Below are 12,603 nucleotides of genomic sequence, written 5' to 3' on the forward strand. Positions count from 1 at the left end.
TTACTTATAAACTTCAACAAATCTACAGGATGTCCAACCTGTAGAATACATATTTTATCAATTTTTAAACTATATACACTGCATGGAAAGAAGTCAATGGACACCATAGTGTGAGTTGTCCTACATCTTATTAAGGTGGGCACCATGGCTATTGTGCCCATCTTAATAAAATGTAGGACCTCTTTTTTACTGCGATGACTATAGCAATCCTACAGGACATATTTTCTACAAATGTACGATAGCGATCAATGGGAATTTTGGACCATTCTTTTCTGTAGGCACTTAATGAGGTCCTGGACAGTTATCCCTTGATCTTACCTGATGCTTCAGTTCATCCCACAGGTGTTTAATAGGATTGAGATCAGGGCTCTGTCGAGGCCAATGAAGTGTGGTGACGTTCATTTTGTTAAATCTTGAATGAAAGGGATTTTAGTAATATAATATAATACCTTTTATTCAGATTTTACAAGTATACTAAATCCTGCTAAAATACTTGTATATCAATGAATAAACTTGGTGTAATTGTAATAGAAATTTTGTTTTTTTTTTAATTATGAATAATGTATTATCAATAGTTTTGTGTAAGAACAAAGGAGATCGTATTGTGTCTAAGTATGCCATATGAACAAAAAAATTCCAGACAGGATTAAGGAGATTAAGTCATGACCTGAGGCTACTGTGCATATGCAGCGCGATATTACATGGGGGTCTCACATCTAATTACACTGATAAACGTGAGTGTCAAGTGCAGAAAATTACAGTACGATGACGTAAGCAAAAACGAAGGTCATCGGGACCGTATAAATAGCAGTTCACTATGTTGAAACGGGGGTCTTGCCTTTTTCTTGGAGTAAGAGTTCGAGTTGATCTGGTGTGCGTTCCCGTTCTCGGGTCAGCGAGGAGTTTCGAGGTCACGTGGGGTTCCGACCTGAAGTTACAATGTATGCTACGGCAGCGGAGTTTTGCTAACATCATCGGAGATAATTTGTAATCGCCACCAGAGACCTGTATTTCAGATAGAAAATTGCCGAGGGACCAATGCGACTGAGATAAGCTGTTTTAGAAGAATTTAGATGCCGAGTTTCCATGCTGCCAAGTTCCTGATGTCCGCTGCTAATTAAGAAGGATCTCATCTCACAAGCCCTAGAAAAAGGTACCCCAGTTCAATGCTAAAGTCAAACGGGAACAGAAGACGATTTCAAGGATCATTCAGAGAGGTACAGACTTCTGTGCAAGTAAGATCTTTTCATTGTTTAGCTAGAAATAAGAAGATTGTGACGGTGATTTATTTAAGGGACTTGTTTTATAGTGATACTTGAGATATTTTGTTATATGTGAGAGAAGGTATGGTTAAAAATTTAAAGTGAAACATCATGTATTTTATGTTATAGCTATTGCCTAAGCCTGCAGAATGTTATGTAAGATTAATCTGAGTATAACCAAGTTTAATGAGAGAAAATTATAGACACGTGGTCTTACTAGAATTGAATATGATAAGGAACTAAATTGTAAATGTAGTCATTAGTTGCGAGTTGAAGCATAGATGCTAATTTACTTAGTACTTAAAATTGACCCATTGTACATTTCATCGATGTTAAATAAATTGTTTTCTTGTTTAAATAACTTGCCTGATTTCTAATCCAATGCACTACTCATTAAACTCGAATCTGTGTGAGCCTTAAAAATAGATATTGTCACGACTGCATAACAGGAAATTTAAGTTGATAGATTTACTTAGAATTAAGAGAGAAAGGTTCCGTGTGGTTTACTGTGTGTTATTCTTTGGAGGGAGATTCACCTCCCACCCACTAATTTGGTGGTGCAGCTAGAAATTAAATAAATTTTCCAAATTCAGTTGAGAATAAACACCAGTAGGTCAGACAAAGAGATTTCTTTGTTCTGTAAGTTTTGCACACGTGAGCTTTATTATTTGCGGCCATAAGTCAGATGTATAATAAAGGTTAAGAAGAAAGGTTTAACGAGATAGCTATAAGTTTGACAAAGGCACCATAAACACAGGTCTGAGGCCAAACCAGGAAAAACAGGACCGTACCATCACACTGCTGCCTCTGAATTTCATAGATGAGGTTATGCACTCTGGTAAGAAAAATTCACCAGGCATTCACCTTTCCATGTCCTACCATACATCCTCTTTGCAGCATTGAAGATGACACTACATGTTGGTTTGGGTAATGTGGTTCTGAATGTTTTTGGTGCAGATTCGTGTTGAGTTGATGCCCAGAACTCTGCATTCAACATGCCAGCTGACGAATGGCAGTTTTTACATATTATCCTTCATAGCAATCTACAGTCACATTTAGTGATCGTACACTGCAGGTACACTTGCAGCTGATGCCCTGTACTCCAATTTCAGTATGGTATCACTGATTGTTGACCTGGGATGACCCAATTTGCCAAACAGATAGGCCTCCTATCTGTTCGGCTAATTGGGTGATAGGCATTGTGATAGGATGCAATATGCATCCTATCACAATGCCTCTTTCAAACTCCTTCAGTTCCATTCTCACAGCTATTTTACCCAGACACGGTTGCATTGTCTTGGGAGCATCAAATTTCTCCAATTTATATTGGCTACACGGCATGATGCACCTTGGGATGTCCTTTGACTTCTTTCCAAGTAGTGTGTATTAAATGTAACAATTTTAAGAGAATGTTTTGCAACAAATGGAAATTAGATAAGCCTTACTTCTCACTAAACACAATTCTGCTTTTTTGTCATCCAGGATGTAACTAGCATATAGAAATCATAGTTTGGAGAGATTTCTACATGATAATAAAAAAAAATATAATTTATACAGGCACTAATAATTACCCGAGACAGCACACAATGGGCAGGATTCCAGGTTTGGAAACACAGAATCTGCTGATGGAATCAGAGAACCTGGCAGTAACCAAGGTGGTAACTCCAGCTTGGGAAGAGTGATCTGGGAGACTGCCAGATTTGGAATTTTCAGGAAAGAAAGGGTATGGAATATATATTTCCATCATTACAAAGCGGATAATTATGACAAACTGAAGAGCCAGCTTACAGCAGTGCCATGGTATATAAAACTCTGGAGGAGAAAGGTGTTTGAAGAAAGCAGTATCAGACAGTCATTATATGATTACTGATATAGTGTTGTTCTTCAGGACTCTGTACTTGGGCTATGCTGTTTATTTAATTTGTACATCAGTGATATTGAAAATTATTTAAGAGGAAATCTTTGCTGCTGAAACAAAACCAAAAGAGTAATAGTCAAAGAAAGTATTAGAAATCCTGCAGAATGAACTTAAATAGACTGTCGATTTAATGTGAAAGTGTAAGGTCATGCACTGTGTGAAGAAGATTACAAGCTGCATAAGTAGTGGACTACAGAAATTGATGGAGCCAGGGATTTAGGGATGATTGTGAACTGGGAGTTCACATTTAGAGGGCACAGTGCAAAAGTGGATAAGCCCATCACATTACTTGGATATTGAAAAAATACTGAAAAGTCATTGTAGGACGGTTATTATTCCTCTTTAATAATGCCATACCTGGATTTCTTGGGGATAAGGAGGTGGAGAACAGGGATCTAGAGACAGGTGAAAAAGGCTGTGACAAGTTTATGGAATGCTCCCTATGAGGACAGATTGAGCTTTTGTAGGTTACTGAGACTAGGAAAACAGGGGATATGAAGAAACGTAAATTAAAGTTTCTTTTTTATATAGGAAATTGATAAGACTTTTATTTAATACATGGCAGGAAGTGAAATAACACAGGGTCATCCATGATCCCTCACTGACAAGACTAGATTTTTTGTATATAGGTGGTGGATGGGTTGCCTGACATGGTTGTAAGTGCCTTCTTGATGATTGAGTTGCAGGAAAACTAAGGTCAGTATTGTGTGAATAATGTAAATATAAGTTTCCCTTCCCTCATGAGTGATTCTATGAAGATGCCTGAAAAACAAGGCTGCTATTTCACTTCCAGTGTTGTGGCTTTTTTTTTTTTTTTTTTTTTTTTTTTTTTTTTTTTTTTTTTAAGTTTGATCTTGGTCTAGTAATTCCTTCAGGAATCTGAGTATTTGTTAGTGATGTATAATGTACCATTCACACTGCTTGATTTCCATCATCTTTAAAGAAATATAGACTGACACAATTCCACATTAAAAAAATCTCGTGCTTTGTTTGGTAGACCACCGTTGTTAGAAAGTGGTTCTAGATGCCCATGTTAAAGTAGATCTCTTTGTCTGTAAAGTATGAAATTTGTACAATCTTTGTCATCATATAATTTTTTTTTTGAAAAATCTTAGCAGTATTTATTCAGCATAGTAAAAACTGACTGAGCTGGACAGCAGGATCAATTGACTTCAACTTTTGGATTATTTGTATCTTGGTGTAATACTTAGACACTGATTATTATGCTTTTAAGGAAATAACATTTTATTTAATTATTAAGCTAATATTTTGCCTCAGTCACCAAGTGAGTATGATCAAATAGTCCAAACACTTATTACTGGCCATTCTCTGTTCCACTCCCCACCATTAAGAACTATGCACTTCAAACTTGTTGCTAAAACATCCTCAAAGATATTGACAATTTTCATATTGCCTTTTTACTCTTCACTAATGTCACCTTAAAAGAAACCTCAGAACTAATTCAGAATTTTCCTCCTGATTTATCTGCTATGGATAATCCTATTAATGTATATGTGAAATACTTTGTGTGTGTGGGGGGGGGGGAGTACCTCGAATACCATCATTATCAGTTTCCTGACATGTACTCTTCAAGAAGCATACATACAGACCCTGATGACACCACTACATAATTAAGTTTACATTATTAATCTCCTATCAAAAATTTCTCTCCACATTAGTCTATTAATATGTCAGTACTCAAATTTTGTTGTGTTTAGCATCTTGGTCCTCTAACACTCTGACTAAATCAACCATCTAGACCTTGGTCTTTCTCTTAGTCTCTTTCCCATCTTGGCATCAAATACCTATTTTGCTAACCTTTCCTGACCCATTATATTTAAGTGGTCATACCACCTTAACTCTGCTAATCTTTGAATGCTAATAATGTCAAGTTCCTTCCTAATGTCTTCGTTTTTAATATGCGTATCACTAATAAACTCTGTTCAGTTCTCTAAGTTTTCTCACAACTCCTGTGTGTGATCTCTAATCTTTGATCAAGTGCTTTACTCCTAACCCAACTCTCAAGATCCATAATTTAAAACTGGTTTGAAGTTTTACTGTTTTGACAAATTTCTTTAATGGCTGCCCAATACCAGCTTTGCATATTCACTAAAAACTGCATCTAAATATCTGAAAGATTTTATTTTTTTCCATAAGTTCTCTGTTGGGAATGCAGCTGAAGTTTTCTATGTTCCTGTCTATTTTCATAGTTTGTATTTTTATTGCTTATTTGCATGCAAAATACTGCTGCTATTCAATAATTTGATCCACACAGATGATGAATAAGAGTGAAAATAATGTGCATCATTGTCTTACACTTGATTTTACTTCAAACCATCTTTCTGTTTTCCCTCCAATTCTAACTGCTGACTTACAACTTAAATATAGACTATGAACCTATTGCTCCATGTAATGTTCCATTTACTCCATATAATTGTAGTGTTTTGAATATCTCTGTGCACCTTGCTGCATGCTTTTTCCAGATCTACATAACATAAGTACAGATTCTTGTTACATTTCCATGATTTCTCAACTATTTGTCATCATCAAATTCCTGCCATGTACCATCAAGGGGTGTATAGGATATGATAGTAATACATGAAAAATTTACATCATTACTAACTTCCTATCTACAATTTTCCTCCAAATCAGTCTGTTATTTGTCAATATTATCAGACCTTATATTTCTATCGTCTAAGGCACTTTTTACTGTGTCAATCCACTTATATCTTGGTCTTTCTCTGGGTCATTTTCCTGCCAACCTGGCAGAGAACACTTGTTTTGCTAATCTTTCCTGTTCCATTCTGTTTAAGTGACCATACCACCTCAGATTAGCTCTGCTAACGCATTCCTGGATACTGACAATGTCGTGTTTTTTTCCTAATATCGTCATTTTTAATATGATATTGCCATTGATGCCATCTGTTCACGCCTATAATCTTTCTCAGGACTCTCATATCTGTGGTCTCTAGTCTTTGGTCAAGTGTTTTACTTCTGACCCAGCTCTCAGATCCATAAGTTAAAACTGGTTTGAACACTGTCTTGTATACAGCTAATTTAGTGTTCTAATTTCTAGCGACTAATTTCTCTCTTATTCCATATGAATTCATTCAATTGACATCCTACCATACCAGCTTTGTTGATTTTGTTGTCTATTTCCATATTTAATTTACCATCTTCACTAAAAATCATGCCTAAGTAGCTGAATTGTTTTTACTTGTTCCACAGGTTCTCCATTCGCAACGCAGTAGACATTTTCAGTGATTCTGCCTATTTTCATTGTCTTTGTCTTTTTATTGCTGACCTTCAATACCATATCTATTACAACAGTTATTCAATTTAGTCAGGGAATCTTACAGACTTGTAGTGGATTTATTTAGAAGTATAACATCGTTCACATAAAACAAAGAGCTGAGATTAACATCTCCAATTTTGATATCCCGTTTAATACCACTTTCCTTCATAATGTGATCCATATAGATAATATGGATCACAGATAAATAACAGAATGAACAATGTACATCCTTGTCTGACACCAGATTTAACATTAAACCATCTTCCTGTTCACAACTCAAATAAAGACTAAATTGGTATATAATGCCCCATTGACACCATATAACTGTAGCATTTTGAATAGCTTCTCTCCTTGTCATATGCCTTTTCAAGAACTACAAAACTTAAATATAGATCTTTGTTATATTCCCATGATTTCTCAACTATTTGTTGTAAAGTGAAGATCTGATCCTGACAACCTCTATTTGGTCTGAATCCAGCTTGTTCTTGACCAAGCTTTTCTTTCACAATTCTTCTTAACCATTTCTCAAGTATACTTGCATAAATCTTACCAGGAATACTCAGTAGGGAAATACTTCTGAAATTCTCACATTCAGTTTTATTTCCCTTTTTATATATGGGTACTTTTGAGAGCTCTACTCCAATCATTGGGAATTCGTTCCTCTGTCCAGACCTTCTGAACTATGCAGTGCAGCCACTGGTTGAATATCATCTAGTCCTGGCGCCTTTCCACATTTCAAGTCTTTGATGGCTTTTTCTACTTCAAGCATGGATATGTATTCCTGACTATATCCCTGTTGTGCGTTTTTTACCACTGTGTTATCGCTGCTTCTTTCATTTAGCAATATTCCGAAGTAATTACTCCATATTTTAAGGATATCTTTTTCTCCAGTTTTCATGTCACCTTTATCATCTCTAATTCCTTTTACAACACTCTTTAATCTGTTTCTGCGCTTCTTCAACAACCTCCAGAATATCTTGCCACCTTCTTGATATTTATTTTCTATGTTCTTACCAGAGTCTTCCCATGACTTTTGTTTAGCTAGTTTTACATAGTGTTTAGCTTTCTTACATTTGTCTCTGTATTCTCTAAGAGCACAAACTGACTTATTTGCCAGGAACTTTTGATATGCTTTCTTCTTTTCCTTCACTACCACTTTAACTTCCTGTGTCCACCATGGAGTTCTGATTTTCCTATCCTTGCAGACACCACATGCCTCTCTGGCTGAATCAATCAGGGTTTTCTTCAAGGCTTTCCACTGAATCTCCAAGGTTTGGTTCCTGTTCTTAAACTCTTTCATTTTTTCTTCAATAATCTTTGTGTATTTTCATCTACAGTGCATATCCGAGAGCTGCTCAGCTTTTATTCGCTTTAAAGCTTTCTTACATGTTTTTCTTTTCAAAATGGAATTCAATTTTATCGTGCTCAAGACTAAATAGTGATCGCTTCCAAATTTCAAATCCTCTGTACGTACACTCTAGTGTCCTGCATCAGGGAGAAAACATCACTATCAACAATAACATAGTCAATGAGACTTTTCTTATTCCTTGCCACTTCTCTCCATGTGAATTTGTGCACATTTTTATGTTGGAACATGGTGTTAGTAATTACCAGTCCATGTCCTTAGCAAAAATCCAACAGGTATTTGCCATTATTATTAGCTTTGCTCTTTTTTCCAAAATATTTTTATATGTCTGATAATCATTTCCTACTCTGCTATTTAGATGCCCAACAAGGACCAGCATTTCCTTTTTCATTGTGTCAGTTGCTTTTTCTAAAGCCTCAAAAAATTCCTCCACTTCTACCTTAGAAGAACCTTCTGTGGGACAATAGGTAGGCTCAAATAAGTCTCATTGTCCTGTTCCGCTTCTGATATTTGCCCACATCACTCGACTTGAGACTGCCTCGCATTTAGGACTATTTGTCTTGAAGTGAAAAATCTGATCCTGACAACCTCTGTTTGGTCTGAACCTAGTTTGTTCTTCTCCAAGTTTCTCTTCACAATTTTTCTGAGCTTCTTTTCAAGTACGCTTGCAAAAAATCTTACCTGTAAAACTCAGAGAAATTCTTGTGTAATTCTCACATTCAGCTTTATTTCCTTAAAAAAAAAAAAAAAAGATGGGGTACTCTGAGAGCTCTATTGCAATCAACTGGAAATTTAAGCTTCTAATCAAGCACTCTGAATTATGCAATGTGGCCACTGCAAAACTTTTTATAACTCCATATTTGAGCATATCTAGTCAAATATCATGTACTCCAGTGGCCTTTTCACATTTCAAGTTTTTGATGTCATTTTTTTTCCTACCTCAAGTTTTGACATGTAATCCTGTTTGCATTTTTCTTGAAAATTTTCTAGAACTATTCTGTCACTGCTTGTTTCATATAAGTCTTTCACATTAATTACTCCACATAGATCTAGGACATCCTTATTATTCAGTTTTCATGTCACCTTTATCATCTTTGATAGTACTTTCTCTAATCAATTTCTAAGTTTTTTTTTTTCAATAATCTCCAGACCATTTTGCAACCTTTCTGATATTTATCTTCTATATTCTTACCAAAGTCTCCCAAGACTTGTTTAGCTGCTTTTAAATATAACTTTCTTACATTTTTCTCTGTATTCTTTTAGGGCATCTGCTGATTTATTATTATTATATTATACTGGCACCTCCATGGAGTCCGAAGACTCATCACAGAAGACCAAAACTATCCACACAATTTATCATACCTCTCCTTTAATCCATTAACAGACAAAACACTCACAACTGACTGCAATTGATAACCCATTCCACTCATTCACAACTTTCCAAGAAAAAAAAAATCTAGTCCTCACACCACTACTAACCACACCTTTATTCAACTCCCAGAGATGACTCCTTGTTCTGTTCCCTCTAGCCAAGTGCTGAAATTTCCCCTGCATCTTCCTATAAACCCTTTAATCAACTAAAATGTTTCTATCATATCCTCTCTTTTTCTCCTATCAACCAACTTCTGCAATCCACACACCTTCAATCTATCTTCATAATGAACATCCACAGGTCACTCGCCTCTGAATCCTCAAGAAACCCAGGGGGACCAGACTTGAGCACAGTAATCCAGACATGAGTGTATCAATGCTTTATAAAGAGGAATAACTTCCTATCTCTACTTGTTAACGTGTTCTTTAATAGCCAAGTAATCTTATGGGCTACCTTAGCAATATGTCCTCTTAACTTTAACTCTCTGTCTACCACCCCTAAATCTCTAGCTTCATCTAATTCCTGGGGTACAGTGCCATAAATGTGATACACGGCTTATAATCTATTTATCCCAAAATGCATAACTTTACACGTCTCGACATTAAACTGACAAACATTACCTTCAGTATGTGCACAAGTGCACATACTGAAAGCCTATTCAAATTATCCTGCAAGCTTTCCACATCGCCTCAATTAACTATTCTAATCATCATCAAACAACTAAATATTTCCTCTCAGGTTATTTCCTATATCATTTATGTACAAATTAACAGCAATGGTCCCAACACTGAACCTTATGTCACACCACTAGTCCCTGTTTTCATCTTGATTCTGCCCCTCCATATACCACCCTTTTATCCACTTAATCAGTGTCATATCCATCCCCATATGTTCTAATTTGTATAACAGAATTCCATGTGGTATTCTGTCAAATACCTTTGCAAAATCATCATGTAGCCATTTCCTTTATCCAACTCAGCTGTTACTCTATAAAAAATTAGTAAATTGCTAAGGCATGACCGACCCTTCGCAAAGCCATGTTCATCCTCATACAGTATCATATTTATATTCACCCATTCTTGAATTCTCTTTTTTTAACCAATGTTTCTAGTACTTTTACTACCACGACTGAGATACTGATTGGTCTTTAATTTGCTATTCGTAGAACCTCCCTCAGGCAAAGGAATTATTTTGCCCTCTTTTCGCTAACTTGGAACTCTACCAGAGCTAAGACTTAAATTAAAGAGCTTAGTCAGAGGCATTGCCAGTTTCCTTGCTCATTCTTGCCATATCCCACAGCTGTTGCATTGAGATCCTAAGAATCTCCAATTCATCCACCTCTGTTCCCACATTAGTGTGTCACATAGATTAAAGCAGCAACCTCACTAGGATGATATATCCTTGCAAAGTGGTCACTCAGTAATTCAACTACTTCTGTATCCTTGTGCCATCATCACTCATTAAGGTTAATCTTCCATAGTCATTCTTCCTCTTACTTGCCACATAATGAAAGAACTCTCTGGGATTTCCTTTGACCTGCTCGGCTAGATTCTTCTTATAATCTGATTTTGCCTTTCTTGCCTGAGCCTTGTGCTGTTCATGAGTTTTCTCTTTATATACTTTCCACAGCATTTTCTTCTACAGCTCATGCTTAATGATATTACTCATCCATCTAACCCTCCTTACCTAGGTATACAATTTAATACTGCTTCCTCTAGATGACCCTTAATATATCCCATGCACTACTAACATCCTTACCCTGCGGTGTTTTATGTTCACTGTACAGATTTAAGTTTTTTTCCTAAGCATGTCATAATCGTCTGTCTTGTAGTTCCACAAATACCTCTTCTTGATAGAATATTTCTCATGTTTTACAGTCTCCCAAGTCTAGACTGCATGGTCACCTTGGTTATGGATAGCTCTTCTTATTCTATGATCAGGTCCAATACTCTTCTGCTGCCCTAAGTAATTATCTCTCAGCAGGTGTATAAATCTATTCCCTTCATGCCACGTGATCTTTTTTTCCTTCCAGTCTATATCTTCATAGTGGAAGTCCCCCAAAATAATCACTCGACCTGTACTAATTTGGTGATGTATGTCTTCCAGATCATCTGTGGAACTTCCTGGCCTATAGCAACAACCAACTGTATATTTTGTCTTATTGGCCTTACTATTGCTAGGAACTTTCGGTATGCTTTGCTTTGTTTTCCAGAACTGCTTCAATTTTTTGTATCCACCATCCATAGTGTTCTATTTTTTCTGTCCTTGTAGCAGTTTACCAGATGCCTCCCTAGCTGAATTAATCTGTTTTCTTCAAAGTTTGCCACAGACTCCAAGGTTTGGTTCTTGATTTTGAACTTTTTTTTTTTTGAATAATATTTGTATAGTTCAGTCTTCAGTTTACATTTAAAAGCTGCTCAACTTTAATTCTTTTTAAAACCCTTACGTACTGTTCTTTTCAGTATGATATTCATTTCTATTCTGCTTGTGTCACACTCATGTCTTCTTATTTTGATTCTGATACAGTGGAAAGAGTGCAAAGGAGAGTATTAAAATGATATCAGGATTGTGGAATACTGATTATGAAGACAGATTGAGAATTTGTAAGCTGCAGACACTAGAAAACAGAAGAAAGAGGAGTGATATGATTGAGACTTACAAACTTCTGAAAGGGTCATACAGGATTTCAGTTGATGGAATTTTTCATTTTATGGAGGGTGGGCAAAGGATAAAAAGTTAATTTATCCTTTGCTTACCTTTTTTTAATGACGTTTTTAATTTCAATTACAAAAACAAAAAAGTGATTTGTTGAAGTTTTTCTGGTATTACAAGAAATCAATAGTGAAGACATTCCCTTTGTAAATGGTTTATTTTCATCATTTTATGTTTTAATTTCTTTCACAAAGGAACTTAAATTTTTTGATGCTAGTCTGTTCAAAATATAAATCATATTGGGTAATTAATTTATCTTTAAATTGTAAAATCTAAATTTTTTAGAAGGTTATTTCGTTCCTCATATATTTTAATGTGTAATTTCTGCATCATTATTTTCTTGGTGTTTTTTTTTTTTTTTTTTTTTTTTTTTTTTGCCCATGTGAACTCCCACATTTCAATGTTGCAAAATCTATAACAAAGTTCTTCTCTGTGCGGACAACTAATCAGAGCAAAAGAAAGAATCTGTTGGTAGAAACTGGTAGGATGAAAATATGTCCAAAGAAACAGAGGTGGGTGGAATGAAAGAGAAGATTAAAGCTGAGCTGTATGGAATGCTGATGGGTGGTTACTCATATTTTTATAAGACCAGAAGAAAGCTAAAGAACGGTCAGTTCAATGAACATGAAAATACGTAAAGAAGAGGCATGATATCAAAACAGTACCTCCAGGAGAAAG

The 12,603-nt window shown here is 35.7% G+C and overlaps 1 protein-coding gene across 1 annotated transcript in view; it reads right to left on the bottom strand.

The window, feature by feature from the left end:
* Window positions 1-12,603, bottom strand: part of LOC150095302 (A disintegrin and metalloproteinase with thrombospondin motifs like) — a 74,506-nt gene continuing 61,903 nt past the window's right edge. Inside the window, exon 15 of the mRNA XM_090410640.1 lies at window positions 1-38. Within this exon, the coding sequence (XP_090266766.1) occupies window positions 1-38 (38 nt within the window). The remainder of the gene's footprint in view (window positions 39-12,603) is intronic.

This window comes from Typopeltis vanoorti, chromosome 20, assembly GCF_054136105.1.
Source record: "Typopeltis vanoorti isolate ZY-2024b chromosome 20, IOZ_Tvanoo_1.0, whole genome shotgun sequence".
NCBI lineage: Eukaryota > Metazoa > Arthropoda > Arachnida > Uropygi > Thelyphonidae > Typopeltis > Typopeltis vanoorti.